The sequence below is a fragment of the Lepisma saccharinum genome, chromosome 3, assembly GCF_977018435.1.
Source record: "Lepisma saccharinum chromosome 3, izLepSacc3.1, whole genome shotgun sequence".
Taxonomy (NCBI): Eukaryota; Metazoa; Arthropoda; class Insecta; order Zygentoma; family Lepismatidae; genus Lepisma; species Lepisma saccharinum.
In genome coordinates, this window is record NC_139231.1 from 58934677 (window position 1) to 58959408 (window position 24732).

General features: G+C 38.0%; 1 protein-coding gene across 3 annotated transcripts; it reads right to left on the reverse strand.

Moving 5' to 3' along the window:
* Positions 1 to 955: 955 nt before the first annotated feature.
* On the reverse strand, positions 956 to 22190 carry LOC145985071 (uncharacterized). Of its 3 annotated transcripts, none has more exons than XM_083118642.1 (7): positions 21965 to 22190; positions 16581 to 16706; positions 13351 to 13679; positions 12627 to 12773; positions 8248 to 8508; positions 7580 to 7719; positions 956 to 2805 (listed from the first exon to the last, which is right to left on the reverse strand). In XM_083118642.1, the coding sequence occupies exons 2-7, from the start codon at positions 16672 to 16674 to the stop codon at positions 1206 to 1208; spliced, it is 2571 nt and encodes an 856-aa protein (XP_082974768.1). In that variant the 5' UTR covers positions 16675 to 16706; positions 21965 to 22190; the 3' UTR covers positions 956 to 1205. The 3 variants fall into 3 exon arrangements, with proteins under 3 accessions (XP_082974768.1, XP_082974769.1, XP_082974770.1); XM_083118643.1 differs by lacking the exon at positions 21965 to 22190 and adding an exon at positions 21665 to 21921; XM_083118644.1 differs by lacking the exon at positions 21965 to 22190 and adding an exon at positions 21537 to 21555.
* Positions 22191 to 24732: the final 2542 nt, after the last annotated feature.

Below are 24732 nucleotides of genomic sequence, written 5' to 3' on the forward strand. Positions count from 1 at the left end.
GATGCAACACTGACAAAGTGGGCTTCAAAACTCCATTTTGGTCATTTCAAAGATATTTCTTCCTCCACGCACTTGCACCAGTGAAGAGCAGTGGGCTCTTGCCCTCTATAGTCCTAAAACTCAAAACTCATAGAAATTCTCTGGCAAATGATTTAATATCCCTATCCATTCTTACCACACCAGTATGTTTAGCAATGGAGGAGGAAGCTGGGCAATGGCCTCAGTTCGAGGCCAGATGGGTGGAAAGACCTGCACAGTGACTCAGAAGTGACTGCTCCTGCATCCCAAAGATTCTTCTTCTAGAGGCATAATGGCACGAAATCAGACTTGAAAATTAGTATGCATAGATCTGCAAAGAGTCTATGCTAACATACAGTGGAACCCTACAGGCAGAAATCTACTAGATAAAAAAAAAGTTTTACAGTGGAACCTACCTCAATTTTCATTTTTTTCAGGGGACCAAGCTGAAAAACTTAAAATGCGAGAAAATGTCATAACATTTTGCTATGTTGGGACCATCAAGATTGAATGTATAATGTGGGAAAATGTAAAATTAGGGTTCCACCGTTTTTGACTGTACCTCATACCTTCTTACAGCAGAATAATGCCTTTTGCCATGAAGTGGTTTTTGAGAAACACACAAAAATGGCATTAAACATCTGTGGCCCACACAGTCACCAGTTCTCGATTCCTTAGAACATATATATTTGGGCTGAGATTGCATTAATAATTTGCAGACACTGTCAACAATGAGAATTATACAATCTGTCTGGAGCAGCATACCTGTATAACATTTTTGATATTGTCAAGTCCATCCCTGGAAAAATTACAACTCATCTAAAGGGAATCACATTTCTTACTAGGTGATGTTACCTACAAAACTGTCACTCAGTGAATATACTTACAATATTCACCAATAGAATATATTAAATATGAAATAAAAAAAGTATTAATTTGCTAATGTATTATATTTACACAGATGTAGGAGATCACATGGAATCACAAATTCATGTCAATACAGAAAATATTAAGCACATTATTATGAAGATTTGTACATTAACATGTCTTCAAACATGAAGACAAAAAAGATATTTATTCTCTAACAAGCCACAAATGGTAATTTTATCCCTTAATACAAACATCATTAACATGACAAAATTGCCTAAAAGCAACAAAAATGAAAAGCTAACATCTACTTTCTCAAATTACATCAACTCTTGAATTCCATCTTCAATAATTACTTCCTGCAATGCTGTGGTTAGTTCATTGTAACTGTTGTGTATAACTGTAACCGACTCCACGATGTGGGATGGTTCATGGACTTTTAAAGCTTTCTCATCTACAAAAGCTTTCCCACAAACTCTACAGACGTGAGACTTTTCTTGAGTGTGTCTCCTCCAGTGCTTCACCATATCAGTCCTTTGTGTAAATGCTTGCCCACAGATCTCACATGCATGGGGTTTTTCCCCGGTGTGGGTGTGGATGTGATCTGTGAGGTGGTATTGTGCTCGGAACCTCTTCTCACAGTACGGACACTGGAATGGGCGCTCACCTGTATGTCGGAGAGCATGGTGGTTCACAGAACTGATGTACTTGAAGGCCATTCCACAAATCTGGCATTTGTATGGACGTTCCCCGGTGTGTATCCGGCGATGGACGTTCCTCGAAACTTTCGCCACAAAACCTTTTCCACAGAACTCGCAAACGTATGGCTTTTCACCTGTGTGGCAGACGTAATGCTTCCTCATGGCACTCTTCTGATCAAAGACCTTTCCACACACGTCACATGGAAATGCCTTCTTCTCCTTGTGAATCTTCATGTGGGTTTGTAGGAGCTGCTTTGATGAGAATGATTTCCCGCAGACCTCACAGAGAAAAGGGTTATCAGAGCACTCTCCACTGACAGATATATTCAATTCTGCTTTTGAATCCATAGGAGTTATTTCTTCAACAATTTGAGGGTCATCTCCGTGAGTGGCCACATGCTGCCTTAAACTTCCTTCACGGAGGAAGGTTTTACCGCATGTTACACAAATGTAAAACCGTTCTCCGCTGTGGAGCCTCTTATGCTCCTGAGCTTCCCGTTTGGACGTTAGAGCCTTTCCACACTCCTCACATTTTAAACTTTTTCCGACATAGTCTTCGTTGTGCATCAATTTGTGCTTCTGCAAGCTGGCACTGTGCCTGTAGGTTTTCCCACAGACATCGCAGTGATAGAAACACTCATTAGAATGAGAGGCAGCGTGAATGCCCAGATGATATCTTGTACTGTATGTTTTACCACAAACTTCACATCTGTAAGACTCTTTCCCTTTGTGCTTCTCGAGATGCTTCCCCAGTGCAGCATCACTTGGAAAAGACTCTCCACAATGACCACACACGTAGAACTTCTTCTCAAAATGTTGTTTAAGAATGTGTTTCTCTAATGTATCTCTCCTCTGGAATATTCTGCTACATTCGTCACATGGAAATGACTTCCCATCTTCCATCAAGTGCAGACGTTCGTGCACCGCCAAGATCTCCTTCTGCTGAAAGCTTCTAGGACAATACTGACAAAGCAGCTCCTGGTTTTCAAGTATCGCGATGCTGCTGGCAAGGGTGTTCTCCAGCGATTGCTGGTCTGTGGTAACCTCACCAGTATTGCTTATGAATGAATTGATGCACACGATTCTCTGTGATTGGTCAAGAGTTCCATCACTCGGCACATACGCTTCTTCCCCACCTTCTCTCTCAATCTTGATTACTGCAGTTGCAAAGTTTATTTCCTGCTGCAGAGATTCGTCATTTGGATTCTGTGTGAACTGCCTGCAAATATCACATGAAATAAGATTAATTCCCATTTGGAATAAACAAAATCTTATTGCTAATACATTGCTTGTCTGGGGAAGCATATCTGGCAACACATACTGAAAGAATAAAGATGGTATGTATTAATTGGTACTTCCAAAATAATAATAATAATAACTGTGGCACAACAGCCTTTCAGGGATAAGGTGTGCCAAGCAGCTTTACATTGGGTGTCATGTGATCAAAACATCCGTGTCCACTACCATTCTGTTCAAAAAGCTCCCCAACTGCCCTCACAATTTTGGCACCCCACAGGTAAAAAACCCAGGCATTGGCACTGATATTCATATTGATAGGCAGATATTCCAACAATCTATTCCAAAAGGTTAGATAGTTACAAGGGTTATTAGAAGAAGAAGAAAAAATCTTGAAAATCCAGTCAAGAATTCTATAACTTTACCTGCCAAAGTCAGCACATAATAGAATAAAAATTAGGGATGGACCAATTGTTCTTACCAATAAGTATCAATATATAAATAGGTAATACCAATACAGTGAAACCCTGATTTTACGTTCCCACATTATAAGTTTTCCCACTTAATACGTTCATCCAGTCAGGCCCCAGCAAAAGGACGTGTTAAATAATAGGACGTTCACCCACATCTTACGTTCGCTCAAACTCCCGTTTCCCGCTTTATACGTTTTCCGAGCCGTGCGATGTCTTAAAATTTGATAAAACCTGTTCTGTTGACTACGCGACTTCTCCCTTCTTTTTCTTGCTTTTGCAGTGGCTTCATTTACCATGCAACCTTGAACTTCCTGATGTTAGGCTTTCGTGGGAGGGAGTGAAGAGACATGGTCAGTGGAAGGTGGGGGAGGTGGGTACATCTTGTTTTTGTCGCACCTTCCTTGATGGACAGGAAGGGAAAATGGCACTTCTTATATTCCCGGTGAAGATAGAATGGGCCGATTCTTCTGCCTCAGAATTTGGACAAAACAGAAGTTTGACCTCCCCTCCTGAGTGGAAAATTGACAACATGATTCATCACCATTCGCTTCTTTGCCCACACAGATTTACGGAATCCTTCCTAGTTGACGGGAACGAAAAAGAAAAGCGGGAAGGGGGCTTGTTTGTGAAAACTTTTCCTTTCTTCTTGTCTGCAGCGTTGGATTTGGAAAAAAATTAGAAGGGTTTGCCAACCTCTGCTATTTGATACTGAATAAGAACTGCACTACTTTTTTAATGGGAAGTTGTTTATATTGCTAAGGAAATACAGTTAGATCTAGTCTATATTTCACTGTAAATTATTTTTAATCTGAAGTTTTAAGGGGGGGGGGTTGCCCTTTCTGCCCCGATTTTCTTGTTCATGTGGAAGAGACAATCAATTAGCATAAAGGCGAAAAGCCATTGTCTCTTCTCCTTTCCTCTGCGGTTTACAATTAAGCAGTCGCTCCTGGATACGAACATGGTATACTACAAGTAAAAAGAAAAAAAGTCACCCATCTCCTCCCCGAGAGCTCATTACATAATCTGCCACTGGTGTGCACGATTCAACCCACTTTTTTTTTTTTTTTTTTTTTTTTTTTTTTAATGCCTCTATCAGAGTCGGAAATGTTGCTCATATGTCAGTAGCATTGAGTTGACAGCATGGGAGAGCTTAAAGCAGTGATCCTCCCCCCAGTCTTTCTTTCTGCAACTTGATCAGGAATGAGCACACTTCTGATAAGACTTATCAACAACTGCATTAGCGCCGCTCCGCCACCTGTTCGTCTTCTCTTCCCCTCCCTCCCGTTGTTCGGAGTGGTGTGTGCTGGCAGCGAGCAGCTGGCAGCCGGGCACCAGAGCAATGACTCATCCATTGTAAAGGGAAGAAAAATGGCATTGTGACGGGTTAAAAGACAAGCTAATTTTTTTCTTGTTTTGCCTTCTGATAAACATCTTGAACACACAGAACAGTGCAGGAAGGAAATGCACATGATGCTAACAATAATATATTCGATACTTTTCTTGGAACCACTCGCGTGCTGAAAATAAATCGCAAAATATTAAACATGAATGGGGAGACAGAAATAAAGAACGGAAACAGGTTCTTTACGGGAAAACTATTGGTGGAAGGAGTTTTGTCCTTAACACCACTGCTAAATCCAACAATTAATCACTGATTAACATGGACGTAAATAACAATCAGTGGCATGCCCGGAGGAGGGGTTGATAGTGGTCGTCTAAGGCAGAAAAAGATGCAAAAAAAGGGCTGACTATTAAAGAATATATACGTAAACGCCTCGCCACACCCTTTCCAAAACCATGGGCACATTACTGATAACAATCCCCCTATTGTGACGTCTAAAAATGCATAACTTTAACAAGGCTTGTTTTCAATGCTGTTGGGTTGATCGGGACTGGACACACATGCCGCTTAAAGTGGGATCTGAATCATTCTACATTCTCCACTGTGAACTGAATCCAGGACACTTTGATTACCGTATATAAAGATGCTTGATGGCCATCTATAAATGATCACCCCCCTCCAATTACCTGATCTAAAACTAGCAACTAATTACCAGTTTGACACACACTCACCAGTATATAAGATTCAACAATGGAATAATAATGTCAATATATTAATACATGAATAGCATGAGATTCTACGATGGTATACAATTGACACCTCTCAGGGCACGGGAAAATATTAAGATTTGCAGCCAAAACTAAACTCAGAACTTTCGTTTAACATATAACTTCAGAATCTATTTATTACGACTATGCAGTTCATTATTAAAAATGTATATAAGGGTACAAAGTCAAAATAATGTCCACAAAATATATCAACTCAGTCAGAATAGACAAACAATGACAAAATAATGTAAAAATATAGACAATATCATGCCCCGAGACAGTGGTCTCGACAAGGGTGTAGGGTTCGTGACCCGATGTCAAGAGATGAAACAGTCATCCACGCAGAGACCCTCTATAAGCACCTGGGCAAAAACGAGATGTGTACAAACTAGAGGCCCGTAGGGTGTATTGCACCCCACACTAGTCCTCCACACGAACCTCACCCCTATGAGCACAAAGGCATTTTGGGACCATGCACATGTCAAAATTCAACATTGAAATAATCACACAAAATGGCAAATAAGCAACTACAAAATCCTCAATGAGTGCCAGAGTACGAGTTGTGTATAGCAAGAGGGCCATAAGGTGTATTGCACCCTACACCGGTCCTCCACACGAGCCTCACCCCAACTAACACCAAAGAGAAACTAAGCAAAGCACATTAGGCATTAATGCACTTCAAATTACAAATGAAAAATGGTTCAGAATCTAGGCCGACTGGCTCGTATTTATACTCTTTTCATCGCCAACAGACGACTAGTATCGGAGTGGAAATCATATATACAAAAGCGTGAAAAAACATTAATACTTATAACAAAATGCACAAAAGACACATTAACAGCACAAAATTATAGAATGCATTTTACAATTAAAACATTCTTTAAATAACTCAAAACTTTCCTAGAAAACTATAAAAACTATTAATGTGACAAGATTAACACATACAAGGTGGGACCGTATACTTCAACAGTCTGAAAGATTTGAAAAGTAAATACAATACAGAAATAAATCGAAATCTGCAAACACAAATAGATTGTAAATTACAAAAAAACAATAACATAAATTATCGCATGCTTAAAACTGCGATTGGAATGCCCTTTCATTTCTTCCAAAACACATACACACGATTCCATGGTGAACCAAACACGCCGCGTCAAGCTTCTTACATTGAGTTAAGTGTACGTATTAATCAAACACAAATACGGCAACAACACAGCAGCTTGGCACAATTACAATGTGCAAGGGCAAGCTTCTCCCAACTAAAAAGAACACTGTTCATAAGTCTCTCTCGATCTCGACGCAACAACAAGGGGGGTCCCAGGAAGGACATGTCAAGTTACAGAGTAAATGAAGATCCCACATAATCAGAAACATAAATAGAACCTAATAGGTGGCAGATAAAAGCAGTCGTCCTCTGTTCCTACCCTCGAAAGTGGGTCACCTTAATCCATCACTGATTTTCACAGCAGGTCTTGCTTCTTTTTCCTTAGAAATTCATTATCATACTTCTTTACCACTGTTGAATTATATTTGACACAATATAACTCCTAAAAGTTGATTGTGAAGTCGTTTATTACTGACACTCGAGTTTCACCCCTCCCTATGCTTTCCAGCTTTTTATGTTTTTTATTTACAAGCCCCTGAAAAACGTAAAATAGGGGTTCCACTGTACCTGGTTTTCTACAGATCCAATGTACTAAGTATTTTTGTTATTTTGTGTCACCTTTTCTGCTACTTTTGGTAAGAATGTGTGATGATTAGATTATTGAAGACTCGAATAGAAAACCAATACCCAGGCCAGAACTTGCACCCATAGACTTTCGTGGCAAGACTGAGATACAGATCCAATAGAAAATTGCAGATGTTCCATGAAGAACTTGCACGGTTCATTAACCTCTTTCAACAGTTTTTAACTTTGAAAAGGAAACCAAATTGACATTTACTCTATAACACCAGAGCATAGGAACTCTATGTTTATAAATATAACAATAAAATTCCAAGCTATTATAAATATACTGAACTGGTAAATTATAGGTAATCTTACCAATGAACGAATGCACTGATAAATTATCGTTCCGGACCAGGTTCTGGAATTTAATGTGCAAGGCAAGTGATTAAGCAATATGCATGACAAGGAAAACACACAAAGAGCACAAGAGTGAAGAAATAACTTACTGAACAATGGCAACTCCATCTTGTGACTGGGTCTGTTCAGTTTTAATAAGTTTCAGATTCCCTGGTAGGAACACAGTTGATGTGCCATCCTGGTTCTCATAAGAAATGTTCTCTGCCACACCATCATAAACCACTTCTCCCTGCAAAGATACAAAATCACAAAATATCATCCATTCATTAACATAACACAATCTTATAAAATCTGAATGCAATTTGACATTGTACAAAATTGTATTTGTAGTTTTTCTTAATTAATGTTGCTTTTCTGCAAATTTAGAATAATCACAATGATGATTAGGTGCAAGACACATATGTACAAATAAAGTATGAAGTATGAAAGAAACAACGTGTGTTATCATTAGAGACATGAAGGGAAACATGAAATATGTGATTACACTTTGTAACTTTCATTTTTGATGTATTGAAAACATGAGAGGTACATTTTTTTACCATCTTTGCCATGAAAGGATATAAAATGAAATGCAAAACTGACACTCAAAGTTTTGACAGCACAAAATTTTTGACCACAAGTATAATTTCTTGACGTACTTGTTGATTTCTTTACTTTTTCTTGAGTTTGATGACTTTCTTGACTAGTAGACACCCTGAATTAGCAGCTGGTTAATCAAATCAATTCCTGAAGATAACTATTATGAATGTTAACTAACCTGATCCTCAATGAGTTCAACGGTAGCGACTATTTGTTCTGGTGCTTCTTCGCAATCCTCGCCACAATTATCCTCTGTGGAGCTGACGACATAATCAACTCCTTCTTCCACACATTCCTCCACCTCTGCTTCTGCCGAGCCTTCTTGGTTTCGAGAGTCCTCATCCTCTGGGAACACCTCTATTACTTCCTGCTCGACCGTGGATATTGCATTTTCCACCACTTCTTCCTCTGCAGCTGGAGACGGAGGGCCACACGATGCCTGGAAGATAGTTAATCAGTAGTCAACAAGCTTTGGTGATGTTTACCATGTTTTGGAAAGTAAAGGTAAATATCCAACGTAATAGAAAAATTATATAGATATCTGTACTTGTTATTCAGTGTCACTTTTCTGCCACTTTTGACTAACAATGACAAATAAAACCCATGTCCAGGCTTGAATCTGGGAAATTGACAATATTGAAAGTCTAGCACTTAACATACTCGGTCAATGAACAGACTAGAGGATATTTGACTCCACAAGTGTCACACACACACACCCTGACTTAGGAGATTATCAGCTGGTATCAGTGATTTAATTTGAACTGATACTTTCCAATACCAATACAGGAAAACCTTGTTAATACGAAGTACCCTTTAATCTGAAGTTCTTCCCATTCCCCAGCCGATAAGATAGGATTTATAATGTATTTCAGTAGATAAATTGAAATACGGATAATTTTTAATACGAAGTTGTTTACAAGACCCTTCGGCAAAACTAGTTTCGCTTAATTCGAAGTAGACACCTGCGTAAGTCGACAAGAGAAGATTGAATGTGGAGAGAGCTTGGACGTTATTTTAACTTGACCTTGACACATTTCCTTGTCCTAAGAGCTGCTGACAACTCGAAGGAAGCAGCCCGAAATGCCCGCTGGACATTGACATTCTTTGTCAATGTGCATTGCAGGTCAAGCTCTTTCCCTGCTGAATGCACCACCTTGGAAATATTCACCAGTGCCAGATGAGAAATGCGAGATAAGATCGCAGGAATATTCCAAAACAAGACGCGTGGCACCTGGAAGTCTCACCCATCTGTCTAGCTCTGAGCTCGAGTTTCAGCAGTTTCCCGTGAGCGAGCAACTTTTGGCCTGGTAGCCGACAACTTCTAATTGCTAATTGTTTCGGCCATGATTTTCTTCCTCGTGTGCGCACACGGGCTCCTTTCCTTTGGCATCTAAAATAAAGCAACCAGTTCTGAATACCTTCTTCAAAACGAACAAAAACCGTAGGATAAGAAAAAGAAAAGTGCCCCCCCCCCCCCTTCTCCTTCAACAGCTCATTATCCGCCACTGGTGTGCATGGCAATACAATAATTGCAGAATTCAGGTCCCTCTTTCTTTTTTGAGTGCAGCTGTCTGGATAGGAAATATTGCCCGTATTATTGCCTGTTGCATGGTAAAGCGTAATGCAAGGATCACTTTTCTTTTTTACACTGCTGATAAAAGTTCGGTCTTCGACAATTGCATTTTCTTTAAAATGCTGAGAATTTTCCTTCTGCCACCTGCTGCTCTAACTTCCATCCGGTCTCATTGTGTTTACACTGCAACTGGCACCAGTGTTTAGTCTAGCATCTGAAAAGTTGTCGCTTGCCGATAACCGCAATGACTCATCCAGCACAAAGAAAAAAGCCTCATTGTTTTGAATCTCGCAAAGCTGTTTTGATTTGACGATAACGAAATTCGATCTCCAGAAAGAAAAACAAGAGCTAAAACAACTTCATGCACATAAATTGCATATAATCACCGCTTTTCTTCAGAACCATTAGCGTGCTGCTGTAAAAAAAAAAAAAAAAAAAAAAAAAAAAAAAAAAAAAAAAAAAAAAAAAAAAAAACCTCAATGCTTAATGTAGGAATACGAGAGGAGAGAGGAAAAGTTTTGGCGGAGCGAGTGTTTGACCTCCAGAATACTCCTGATTCCAACAATAAATTGTCGATTAATCTGAAAATACGCAAGTTTCGTAAAGCTTGTTTTGAGTTCATTTTATGCTGATGAGCTAAGCGGGACTAAATATACAGTTTAAAAGTGCGATCCAAACCAGAGTGATTATCGAGTGCGGCGCTGTTTAATGTGTCCTAGGATACACATTCGGTGCAAACAGATCGCAAGTTGCGTGTTTCCTTTTTCAGGGTGGATTACAATGCAAGTTGAGGAAGAGTTTGGACCGATCCCTGCAAAGGGTGAGCGGGACGAATATGAAGGTAACTGAAACAAAGAAAATGTGACTTTTTTTTTACAGCCGAACCAGAACAAAATTGACAGCACAGATTTTTTTTTGTTTGATTTTTGCCAGGGAAAGGTTGTGTTCTCTCCCAAGATTGAATTTGAATTTAAAATTTTTGGAGCGTCAGCACTTAGGCTATTTTCCTCCCGTCACATTATACGGGGGCCAGCCCCTTATCATTACAAATAACAACTCTAGTGTTGCATAACTAAAAATGTTAAAATGTTCTAACTCCTGTTAAAAGCTGAGGCCGTAAACAGGCACTCAGCACACACAAGGACAACAAACAGGACAACACACACAAAATTATACTGGCCATAGGGCCAGTCGCCAGAGCCTCGTTAGTCTTTAGTCCAGGGTGCACTACGTGGAAGTGAGGTTGACTCTTGGGCGCCTACGTGGAAGGTCACCCCTTACACCCCATTCTCTCCCAAGAGAATCTTCTCTTACCAGTTAATCCTGTAATGGACAATGTTCTAATGAAAACACATAAAATCCAATATTCATTCTGTCTGATTATCTCCCATCTCTTGCTCGCGCCAGTGTGACTACTGTCAAGATTCTTCTGAGTTTCACTTCTTGCAATAAACGAGATTGTTTTCCTTTCTGTAGGTCTCCATGCAAACGGGTTTCTTATGAACTAAAATTGTAAAAATTTCGTGGAAGAGCAACGACTTTGCACAATTGAAAGAAAATACAGTTTTTTAAGACTTTTTTGCCACAACATTGCATCCCGTGCATAACCGGTTGTATAACTAGGCAGGATAAATGGTGTTACTGTCTCTTGGAATCTTTGTGTCCGCGTAAGCTCCATGTTCTCATTTTGTGTAACATTTTTTACACTTTCTTTACAACGTACATATAAAGCTTATTTTCTGAGCTACCACCAAGTTTAAAACATCCGTTGTGGGGGTAATTTATACTCTACTTTATTTACACCTGAAAAACAGGCGCCATCTTGAAAAGTTTGGATAACTCAAAGTTGACATTTTTGGTCCCTTGAACTTCGTATTAACGAGGTTTTCCTGTACATTTGTATCGGTTTGGCTCAGATCTAAGATTAGAGAAACAAAGTTTAAAATTAAAATGCAGGAAATGATTGATCCCTCCCCAGTGACATGAGCTTGGAATTTTCACCCTGCATGTTTTTGCATACCTATTAACCAAATTTCATATTATTTTGCCTACTTTTACCTATTGTTTGTTTTCTTTCCTGATTAATAACTGTGGTCAATTTGAAAGAAGGCAAGTGTTGTAACAGTTTTCAAAGCTACACTTGTGAATGTAATGAAATTGTAAAATATAATAGACTTGCTAGGGAAAAAAATAAGAGTGGTACATATATCATTCCTTCAAGTAATATGCAACACTGAATACGTTTGAATCACTTGCTCAATGGACTAGGATAACTCAAATGAAAGGAACGGTATTTTGTCACCCAAGGAAACTTTCAGACTGAAGTGGCATGAGCTCCATCTACTCTGTTTATTCATTGACTGATTGACTTGGTGTATTTTACTTTGCATTTCAGCCATTTTTGGCTAATTGTGAAGATAAGAATGAGTGATGATATCATAAAGGAACATACAAAGAACACCTATGCCCAGGCTGGGATAGTGCACAGTGTGTTAACCACTGTCACCGAGGTCAGCCCAGTCTGCTCACTGTACATGCATAACCAACAGAATGACGCGAGACAATGGATGCTTCTGACAATAAACAGTCCAGTAGGTGAGTGCAAGCAACAAAAATGTATGAAGCTTCTCATGTCACTACAAAATATTGAATTTCTTTTTGAAGTTTCATTTTCAAATGACACTTCTTGCTCATCGTAAGTTGCTTGTCACTTCAGTCAAAAATCTCTCTAACTGATGTAGGGGCGCAAACACCATCTGAACTTCTTTTTCACTGCTTTATATCAGTTAAACTGGTGTAGGCATCACAAGCAAGGAAAGGCTGATTTTTTATATGTGGATTTCAGAAATTTTCAGTTATGTCTCTGTCTATAATGGTCAATGCATAGTTTAAATAAACATAAAAAGCAAACACATTGAAATGAAATTAGTGTTTATGCCTCCATGTCAGATAAGTGATGATTTAACTTAAAGGAAGAGATTTACCTCCTGAGTCACTTGTTCAGTAAGTTGCAGCAAAGATGTCAATGTTTTCTCTGCCTGAACACTGCATTTAGCAAGATCACTGCATACATTTAGCTTCATGATGCAATCCTGACACACTTGAATTGGCAGTTTATCGTTCTTCATTACCTGTGAAAATATACAATAATCATCTTGTAAATGTAATGTTATCAAACGTGGCTTGAATTACATTTCCTCAATATTTCAACCAAAGCTAAGAAAATATCACTTACTACAGATATTCACTCTGTTACCCAGTGCTATTTTTTTTAAAAAGTACTAACACTCTTGTGTTGAAGTAACTATTTCATTTTTCTTTTAGAATTCAAGTGAATACAAAACAATAGAATTTTCCATGTAGTGCATAAAAAATTCATGGGTCAATAAAAATATTCAAATTAAACTGAAAATGCGACCTATTCAAATTAAAATAAATAAATAATTTGCTTGTATTGCACTATGCCATCAAGGCACATAGAGAATGCAGAGGAAGGGCTTCACACAGGCTTGATCTTAGCCCTACTAGAGGTGATGGCATTAGGCTGCAGCCACCTTTATCCAGGGTCGCAGGAACACTTCCAGAAAAATTCCAACTTGGCAACTGAACCTGAATCGACCAAAGTAATGTGATAATCTTACAAACAAACAAACAAAAATAATCCACATGCTACTCTAACAATCAGAAATAAATGACAAATCTCTTTACTTTGATTGGGAGATGCTGGTTTATCTTCTTCTCCAGCTGCTGCTCTACACCTTCCTCTCCAAATATGGGCACAACATTGTCACTGATTGTTGCACAAACACGACACAGCTGACTCAACTCAATCTGCAAACTGCAGTTGTCTTCCATGGGCTCCATGCATCCTTGCACGTTCAGAATGATGGCTTTCGGCATCTCGTTTTCCTCACTTTCACCTTTCGGCTCAGCAATGCCCTTTTCAGCCTCTGGCTTTCCATCACTGCCATCAACAACTTCTTCATAGTAGTAGGCTCCGTGAATTGTAGGTTCATTAGGGGCTTCATTTTCATTTCCTATAAACAAAGGTTTTTATTTAAAAGAGTGTGTGAGAAAGAAAGAAAGACAGAAAGTGTGTGTGTTAATACGAGGTTTACTCAAAAATAAACCAATGTACCGATACTTGCTATTCAGCTACTCATGCTGCATAGTGGGAATCTTTAGAAGTAATATTTAGTTTACCATGTCACACTACATGGGTTCATTTCCAGTCTGCAAGCGTTCAAGTGAGGTAGTGTACCATGCTCGCAGCAATTTTCTGAGGCCTGAAGCTTTGGCAAACAAACTGTGGATGTTGCACCATGAAAATACTCCAAGATTTTTTGGCAAAAATTAACAGAATTGAAACACAACACACCAACCCTCCTATTCTTCTGATTTGGCACCTTTTGACTTCTGATTTCAAGTATCAAATTCACCCTGAAAGCATGCTGTTTCCAGACTAATTCCAACAGTAGGTTGGATATAATGCTGGGAACAGTAGAGAGAGCTAGTTTGAAGGGATACATCCAAATAAGCTGCAAAACAAGTAAATAAAGTAATTTGGAAATAGTTCCCATTCTTTTAGGACAGAACTCACACATAAAACACATCATAGAACAATATATATTTCACACCTCACAAGAATGACACACACATCACACTTAGCCCAAGATAAAACTAAAGTATAATTCTAGGTTATCAAGTTGAAATTTCCTACAATTCAAGGTCCATAATAATAAATATTTGCAAACAGTCGCTTGTACATCTTATAATGTATGTGAATTTATGGATATGAAGAGATTGCACTAATGAACATCACGAGAAGTTTCTTAAATCATTATCTGAAATGCAAGAGTACATTTTGTGTGATCATTAACACATCAACACAGTGTATAGACAGAATGGGCACCATGGTGAGATCTTGACGTCCTTTGGTAAATTGGAAAAAATGAAGAAAACTTCAGGGTTCAAATTATGTGTTCAGAAATTACAACAAAAGGTAGCCTGACAAGCATAGTGGAATTCCTGTTGTGAAGCCCAATCACATAACTTTTTTGAGTCTATTAGATAAAAATCATGTTGACAAAATAAGGATTGTCTTATAATTTGCTACACACAGGAGATACTACATAGATGTTTAACCAAAAAATGCTTTTAACCTTTAGCGGCTGGATGCTGATGACCATACATACCCCTATGGATGGTCGATATTTCGACCAGCAGTGCGCAGCAGAAATTAACGTACCATTTCTTGAAAACTACACAGGATATTTCAGTTCTGTCTTTTTTGATCTTTAGTATACATGTGAAGGTATGACATACTCGAATTACAAAACAATATAACCATTGTTATTACTATTAACAAGCGTGAAAAAGTATTTATTTTCCTTTTGTTTGCCTTCGTTACCACATTATTATGGGATAGATGCATATGAGATTTATATAACTTGAAAATTACTGCATCCTTCTGAAAAATTTAAATTCTACAAACAAGAATGAGTAAAATGCAGAATTTTAAGCAACATCCAACAATTAAGGATTCGGGGGGGGGGGGGGGGGGTGCGAAGGTAAAGTTCCGATTGTCGAAATTTACCCCAACCACGTGTTAGCACACGGCAGCAATTAACATGCCATTTCTTGAAAACTATACACTATATTTCAGTTCTGTCTTTTTTTTACCTTTAGTATACATATGAAGGTATGACATACTCGAATCACAAAACCATTGTTACTATTATTAACAAGCGCCATTTGAAAAAGTCTCTTGTTTCCCTTTTGTTACCTTGAGATCAATTTAAAATAAAAGGCTAAAACTCCTCAACCACAGCATCTTTAGAATAATTTAAATTCTACATGTAAGAATGAGTAAAAAGCAACTTCTTAAGTCACATCCAAAAAATAAGGATCCAGGGGTGAAGCAGGGGCAAAGGCCCAAAGTTAGAAATTTTCCATAATTAGGCAAAATTTCCAGTAATTTCTGTTGTTTTCAAAGTTGTGGCACAAGTATTACATATCCTCATAGAGTGCTTTTGTTGTTCTTGCCATAATGCTGATGCTAGAAGTGAAATTCCAGACATTGGGTTGCACTGCTGCTATACATAATGTTGTTATATTTTACTCAAGAAGTATCAGTCTGATTTCAACAAAACTTTGCATGCACCGCTACATACTACATTTTTTTATTCGCTTCAGTCTATTGGGGCACAGTGTTATGCCATTTCTTTTTAATTCAACTTTCTTCTTCTTCATTTAACACTAATTATTGGGAGGCACAATGTATAAATTCTACCTCCGCTAAAAGCCCTGTCTTTAAGAAAGAAAACAAAACCAATTTCATCTGTCTACAACAATTAGTTCTCGAGTTACGATTTTTTATTTCGCAGCAAGTTTAAAAAGCATGAGCTCGAAATTGCACGGGCTTCAATTGGGTTACATGTATGTGAGAGGTCACACACTGCTAAAGGTTTAAAAATAAGGATTTGTTGGAGTTCCACTTTGTTTTCCACCATAAACACAAATGCATTTTTTAAAACAATATTTTCTGCTTTCCAAGTGAAAGGAAACCAATTGTTATAATTATGGCTACATCCCAATCTATACAAATGTCTAAATTTTATAGTGTTTTAATTATTAAGTGCTGCTCTTTTTTTCCCCCACATTTGAGAATGATGAACTTTATGATGAATTCAAACATAATTCCCAGAATTCAAGGACAGGTTCACATTTTCTATCATCCATGACCCCAAAGATGTCACTATCATGTTTCATGTATGGTGTATTAGGTGTGGCAGAAATTATCATGCACGATATAACTAAAACTTAGACCTTCCTGTACTATATGTAACAATAATTGGAACAGAATCATTACATCGTAAATGTTCAATACCAGATTTTGTAAATATTTCTCCACTATACTAACTGTTATGAGTACTTGCCTTGGGATATCCACTTTATAGTCACTGGAATTGCTTCATTTGTCTCCATCTTTGTGTTTCTCTCTATTTGGGGCATGCTCGCCATTTCTTCCATTATTGCTTTCCTTCAACATTTGCACTAGAAAACTAAATACAGAACGTTATAAGCTAATTTACCATGAACTTGTACAATGGTTTGCATTACATACTACACACAGTGATAATGCAGTTAGCAAAGTTTGTTTCGAGTCACTCAGGGTGGCCACTCTAGGACCACGATAAAATTCAAGTATATGCTCGGTATATGGGCGTTACTGGGTGGATTGATTTGTGGCCACCCAGTAACGCCCATCCCTCACCCACTGTCCCTCCCATCCTCCCTCGCAACACATCCCACACACTCACAGTTTTCGACGAGCCTGGTGACGAGTGTTTTTTTGTTCTACGCACAGCTTCTTCTTCGATGGGGACCTGGCAACTCTGCAGGGCCCCAACTTCCGGTTCCGTCTCTCTAGTCTCGCACCAATGATGCTACTAAGCTGGCGAAAATTTTGAATTTTTCCACTGTCTGGTGAGTGTTTCCTTTCTCCTTCTATGATTTATATATATTGTTGGCACAGAATCCAGAGTAAATACACAATGCAAAGTGGTTTTAAGGATACCATGTTCATACAATATTTAGGTAACAACTAAAAAGCAAAACCAAAATAATATGTCAAACTAGTGCAGGCGAAGTCGGCCACCCTTCACTTGTTAAATTATGACACATCTGGCAACATGCTTTTATGTATCTGTCAAACTAAATCTGGAAAATATTTAGTTGGCAAGGAATTTTTTAACAAATCTGAAAAAAATAGCAAAGACAATATTTTCTTCAACAGAAGTGTATTAGGAAGAACAAAAAAGTTTACACATTTATAAAATACTTAACATGATCATTAAATCTGAGATGTTAGTAGTTGTTATAAGTGTCTGATGTAAATGGAGTGGCCCAGTTTTCTAAATGTAGGAGCAAGTAGGCCAGGTATGGATTGATTTGTGGCAATTAAAAAAACAAAACTGATCTGATCCAATAATGATTTAGATATTAAAAGTATTTTTGTTTGTCTTTGTCTAGATGAAGGTTAACAATTGTTTTTTATATAGAGTGAAATAGTGTTGGTTTGTTTGCCTAGCGGTTCAATTCAGGCTAATGTTTAATTAAAATTAGTTATATTTTCTACTTATTTTTCTGTTTGGCCTATAAGGCAGTTAGTCACACTGCAACTTCTTGTTTGAGTTCTTTATAGAGTCTAGCTATTATTAAAACCATACATATGCATAATTTGATCCATAAGTTCATTTGGAATTGCCTATGTGCCAGATGATGCATATTTAGTGTTTGGACCATTTGCAGCTTTAAAATGAAACATCCACAATGTAACTTGCACCATATGGCAACATTTTCACACAGATAATGTTTACTTTTGCATGCACCTGTAGTGTGTTTGCACACATGCTGATCATTTGTCAAGAGTTGTTATAGGTGATGACACTGACACCAAATTTTGCACACCCAACGATAAAATCTGGGTTCTTGCCAATACCTTGGAGGGAGTGCACCAAGTGATGGACAGAGCCTGAAAGTGCAGACGGCCTGCTTCGAAACAATTTCCTCCTTGACACAGCTAAAATTTATGGCTTAGGTCTGCATCCTCCTTTTCATTATCTGAGGCACGGCAGGCAGGGGGAGGAGGGATGTACAAATGCCAATTTGTCGAGGCGAGCTACAGCCACATACCGGTACCAACGCTTCGATTCGATGGTCCTTCTGGGAAATTTGTCATGTACCTGTGCAGCTGTGCCATTAATACCCGTTGGTTTAGGGTGCTGACGATATGGATATAGGAGATGCCACAAGAATTTATCAGTGTGTGTACACCACATCATGTGGTTTCCTACAGAGGTTGGACAAGATTTTCGTTAAGCCATGATAAAATGTTTACATATACAAGTAAAAAATAATGCATGTTCCATCCTTGTACATCCAGTTGGCAACTCCTGATAAAGCCACATGATGTGTGTAGACATATATACTTCAGAAAGTATATGCACATGCCAAAAAAATTGGAGATTACCTGTGTGAAACCTAGAGAAAAATTCAACTCATTGAAAACATTGTATAAATGTTGTTCACATAAAATGCTGAAATGTATATTCAATAAATACAATGTAATTTTCATGGAGTACATTGGTCTCCATACATTTTTATGGGAAAAAAGTGAAGCGAGAAGCACTGGTACATGTTTTGTCTTATTATAGTTTAAGTCTTCATTCATAAGCTTTATAACATGCATGAATGAATGAAGATTCTACAAGATTTCACGATTTTAATGGGATAACACACCCAGAAGTTGCAAAATTTAATTGCATGCATTTGTACATACTCATCAATAGACACTACAATCAAATTTGGGCAAGAATTTACAATACCGGACCCTTCTGTAATTTCCATAATACTAATTATACTCACGAAATACTTAGTCGCGGTGGTTTTTCTAAGGTTAAGATGTTGCAGCCAAGTGCTGAAATTGATCATTAACGTGTACAAGTTGCTAAATAACGTTCTTGATATTCGCAATTATTCTCGGCATACAAGAACAGAAACCATCTCTGTTGATATAAACAAATGACGTTCACTATGACTTACTGTGTCTACAGCGTTGCCACAGTGTTGATTTGATACTTAGAGAGCACGGATCGTGTTAGAATGTTGGAAGAGAGCAGTAAAAAAGTTGTGAATGTTGCACAGATCGTTAGATGGAGTGTGGAGGAGGATGCGTCGAGGACGAAGACGACTAAAGTAAAAGTGACAATCACGATGTAGAAGAGAATGTGGAATGCGAACTGATTTGATTACAGATAAGTTTTCCAACAGTGCATGGATTGTAAAATTGCAGGATACGAAAATGGAGTCTTCGGTGAGTAACGTTTGTGGTTAAAGTGCTACGAAAATAAGATTTTTTTTATAGGTTCGTTGCTGCAATTACCGGAAAACCACTGACGGATAGCCACACTGAACATTCTCGGTAAGGTTAGGTTAGGGAAACAGTTAAAATTTAGGGTCGTAAAACTACTTATGTACGGGTTGGCCCACACAACATTGGCTACGTGGTCATCTAACCCACCGTCGATTTTGCAAGGATTTTTTTCTTTTTATGAAGATTACGTGTTACTTACTAAGTGTGAAGAAAGAAATTCTGGAGCGCGGAAAGTAATTTTTGGAGTTCTATGTGATACGAAACTTATGTATTTTTTTATATTTAAATTCCTTACCAACGTATCTATAGAGACAGGCAGGTAGCCGGAGTGGAGCAGTTGCAGGCAGCAGGTTATTACACCAGGGGCAGAGCCCGGAATCGGCGGGAAATTTTAACAGCAATATTCATAACATTTCTTGGGGTACAGCCATGAAAAACAGACTTCGACATACATCGATTGGTACGGGTGCTTCGAAGTTCGCATACTCACTAATTGAGGCCTCCCAATCACGAATTTGAAGTTAAAATTTGGTGGCCACATGTAGAAATTGCAAAATTGAATGGTATGCGATCGGCATGATTGCTCATTATTTTCAAAATTTTCCGATAAATAATAAACAATTGTGCCGATTGCTGATCACTCAATTTCGCTTATTTTGCAATTTCTAGACGTGACCGCCAAATTTTAACTTCAAATTCGTGATTAGTAGGCCTGAATTAGTGAGTATGCGAAATATTACGAAAATTGGGGAGGGGTCTGGTATTGTAAATTCGCTCCCAAATCTGAGTAATTTGTAGTTATGGACTAGAGAAAATGGGAATAAGTACAGGTAATGGTTCTGAATATTTTATAGGAATATATGGAAATGCTTTAGAATACTGGAAATCATTGTAGAAGTAGGTTTGAAGCTTACAGGAATTAACTGCCACAGTTAAAAGCTTACACTAAGTAGTATTTCCGAGAGAAATTAGCTTTTGAAAAGTAGTTATAAACAACAATGGGCCCAAGTTACTTTTGCTTTATTGCGATTTCATCATGCTACAAATGCAATTCTAACATGGTTTGATTTCGATTTACTTCTGTTAACACATACTGTGGAGTTTTAGCGATTACTTAAGATTTTGTTCAATATGTGCTTTCATATTTAGGTTAGGCCAGGTTTGGTTCTCTTAGCATTAAAATAAGGTCCCTAAATGCATTCCTGAAAGGTTAGTTAGTGTAAGTAAACGTGCAAATATGCACGTTTACTTACAATAATTCCCACTAGTCAATGATACTTATAGTCGCCTGCTTGTGGAAGGCAATTTTTAAGTTTTTTTTTCAACATAAATAACTTTTTTTGAAATCCAAACAGTAGGAAGGTTCATTCAAATTTCGTGTGACAGTGATTGCCAAATTCCACGATTAGCCTTCCTGCTGGGAGAATTTAAAAAATAATCATAAAAAAATCGGAAACCTTAGCCAACAATGCTTTGCAGCTGCTCTTGGTTTACAGTAGTCTCAGCCATGGAGTTTTGGTGGACTATTATGTGAGGCTTGAAAGGGGCTTCATGGTTGAGACTAGATATTAGATAATTAGCTGTTGGAAGAATTTAGGGATATTATTTTAATGCTAAGGACCGACCCTAAACCTGACCTGTCGCACACACCAAGGAAAGCATTTAGGAATGTTTTATTGAAACTGAGAATCCCAAACCTGACAAAATTAACAACAAAAGCACTTAAGGACATAATCCAAATTTCCACCTCACTGTGCTGTAGTAGCAGCAGCATTATACACAAGACAAAACGATTGGTCGCCAGCAAACAAATATGCACGTATGAGTAAACGGAAGGGAAAAAATCGTGAGTACACAAATAGAAATTGAACTATGTAAAAAATGATTGTGTACAAAAATTATTTCGAAATTAAACAATAGGAACGTGGGCCTAAATGCATATTGAGTGCCGGCTCACAAACAAATAACCAATGTAAATTATTATTCAATATGGAGTAGTTTCAATACGACCCGACGAAATTAAAACAATTGACTTAGTTCCCCGAAGTTATACTTGTAAGTTTCCAATCAAGAATAAGGACTTACCTAGCATATTTTGGAACTGTCAAATCAAACTGATTGCCTAAAGATTCAAAAAATGTCGCATATTCCCTCCGAGAACATTTAGCCATTATCTCGAATGCAAATACCATTCACTAGAAATTAGTGCAACGATAACACTTTGGCAATAAAATTGCGACAGTATAAAACTTTTATTCAGTATTCTATGTATTCTTCATAAAATTAATATCAAACTGTACTTATAGAACACTTATTACAAACACAAAGCACAGGCAAATTATCTTCACAGACAACCTCCCAAAAATACAGACGCTACACACTTACCGCCATTCCGTTTTCTTCACACGCAGGAAACGTGATGGCGTAATACGTGAAGCAGCGTTGAGTGAAAAATTCGAGACGTAGGTCTATGTATTTATTTATCTATAGTTCAATTAACACAATTCTATTTGAGTTAATTTCAATCACACATAGTTCATTTTAATGATTTGATTATCCTGAACAGTAGATTTATTCACGTTTTTCCAAGGCTGTGGTTAAAAATAATACATTTTCGTTAGTCTGTACGGAGTGAGATAATGAATGCGAAATCGAAACAAAAGAAGACGAGACAGCTCGAAAATTTCGTGATAAAACCAATAAAACCTTTCTCTTTTTTTAAATATTTTTTTCTAATTCTGCATTTATGGTGCTAGGCACTCAGGTTACAGCATACTTTGACATCTCACCACTGTGCAGTGATCTTTCGTAAATATATGCGGGGGGTTGGGGGGGGGTTTACATGTTCACAGATGCCAGAAGAATATAAACAAAAAATCACTAAGAAATCGACGTTTTAAACTGAAATAAAGCGATTGTTCAATTCAATTGTATACTGTGGAGATATTTGATTTATCAAACATGTGTAACCAGCAGTGGCGTAGCGCAGTTCTCTGCCCCCGCCCCCCTCAGTGGAAAGAAGAAACATCGAGATGATGCCAGAGTGGAACGGGCACGCAATAGTTAACCACCTTCCCCCAGTTGTAAAAATAATTAACTTTAACTCTTCCTTCCCATTTTTTGTCATCGACTTAGGCTATATAGGCTATCAATTTAGTTGTTTGTCGAAACTAAATCAGGGTGGTCTGAATCTCTGATAAATAACTGGATGAAGAAATGGGAAAGGTTTTCCCTTACTTCAATGCGGTGGCACAGCCAGGCTTCACAAAGCCAACCATTTTGTTCGTGATCCTTTGTATTTTTTGTTCGAAACGTTTTTTTTTAATGTATGTTACATATAATACACATATATTTAAAAAATACTGTTTGGGGAAATTGTTTCAATGATAGCAAACACTCCTTTTTTTGGACTTAGAGGTGGATGCACCTTCAGCCCAAAAAGCCATCCTCTGGCTATGCTAGGGCAAGATTCAACGTCAGAGATGCTCATATTACGCTTCTAATACTAATAGTGAGTTATACTCAACCAAACTTATCATTTCAGTTACGGGGGTTGAACTGGACCTCTACATTGTCAATGGTGACCTAATATCAAAGGGTAAATTGCAATCTGCTGCTAAGAAGTAGAGGCAGACTCAAGTCTTGAGAGATAGAAAATTAAGCAGCGACTGGACTTTATTCACTGAAAATTTGTTACTCAATGAAATGCCGATTGGATGGATTGGAGCGCTTTGACCACTGCATACGTTGTATACCCTGCGTGGCGAAATTGGGGCTACTAGACCTAAGGGCAAAGGGAAAATTTCCCCTGGGCTTAACATCCTGAGCTTTTGGGCCCCTTTGAAGTAAAACGTAATTGGTGTGGACAATGTGGGAAATTTATCTGAGATCTTATTTCAATCTCATACTGAGGCTTGCGGGGGGGGGGGGGGCCCCCATGAAAATATTTGGTGGGAAGTTACATTTTAAATATCACATAAAATTAATGGCAATAAAAAAGGTCATAAATTATTAAGTTTGTTTGTGTAGGTATTGTGTAACAATAAGACATCGACCGGTTGAACAACTGAATCTTTCTACTCGATTCACAACAGTACTACACTACACTATACTACGTTTACCAAAAGCACATAGCTATAAAGGTATAAGATGAGATGAGAGAACGATTGCCATCTATGAGCAAGTAACTTAATTCTGAATTTCGGAGGAGACCCATAATGTCAAGTTGCCTGGGCCCCTCTGGCTGAGACAACACACCACTGCTCATTATCGCAGACGTCGTCATATGATATGTTACTGGATACCAAATTTCTGTTTCGTAAATCCATTTTTTAAATAAGCGACAGTAACTACTGAATTTCTGGGATTATATAAAAATTTCAGGATCACAGCCTGCAGCTCGGGGCCCTCCCGCATCGTGGGGGTGGCTCCTACGCCACTGGTAACCAGTCAACCACACCAAGGACAGAAGGGGCAATGCACATCACGCCAGCCCACCACACCATCCAGCCATTGCCACTAATTTTTATTTTTACTGACCACATTATCAAGAATTAACTGACGTTAATACAGAACAGAACACCCAACTCAAATTTATATTTGCACATTCACTCATTCTCTCGTAATGTAGACAGAGGGCATAGAATATTCTATCCAGAGGGCACACTCCCAACTAGATAAAAAGGTGAATCGAAGAAATTTTATTAATATACAATATCTAATTAATTATTATAAAGGGCTCATAGTAAGACTAAAATTGGTACAGATTCCTTTATAAGACTGCAGGGGTGGCTTAAAGGCCAGGGTGCCTCCCTCAGGGATCCCAACACCTTATTTCTGGTTATTTGTTATGTAAAAAGTTGGTTTCCTGTAGACAAAAAAAAAAAAATGTAGTTAGTTGTGAAATAGCTTAGCTACTTATTACTTGTAAGCAGAGCTTGAAGTGGAAAATGTTAATGAGACAGCTGGGGAGGATGCTTTATGAGACTTTTGTCAATGGGGCATACCATCCTCCCTCACTATGCTTTGAGCACTAACATATTACTATTATTTTGATATTGTGTAGATATTAAATACATTCAGTGAATATATTCTGAATATGAAAATTTTATGTTGAACTGCCCCTGCAAGTATGAGAGAATTTTGAGTGTTTT

Excerpts from the sequence above, each read along its gene's own strand:
- LOC145985071 (XM_083118642.1), bottom strand. The coding sequence starts at position 16,674 with ATGGAAGAAATGGCGAGCATGCCCCAAATAGAGAGAAACACAAAGATG. Across the intron at positions 13,680-16,580 it reads TATAAAGTGGATATCCCAAG|GAAATGAAAATGAAGCCCCT; the intron begins GCAAGTACTCAT and ends CTTTGTTTATAG. Across the intron at positions 12,774-13,350 it reads ACCAGCATCTCCCAATCAAA|GTAATGAAGAACGATAAACT; the intron begins GTAAAGAGATTT and ends ATATTTTCACAG.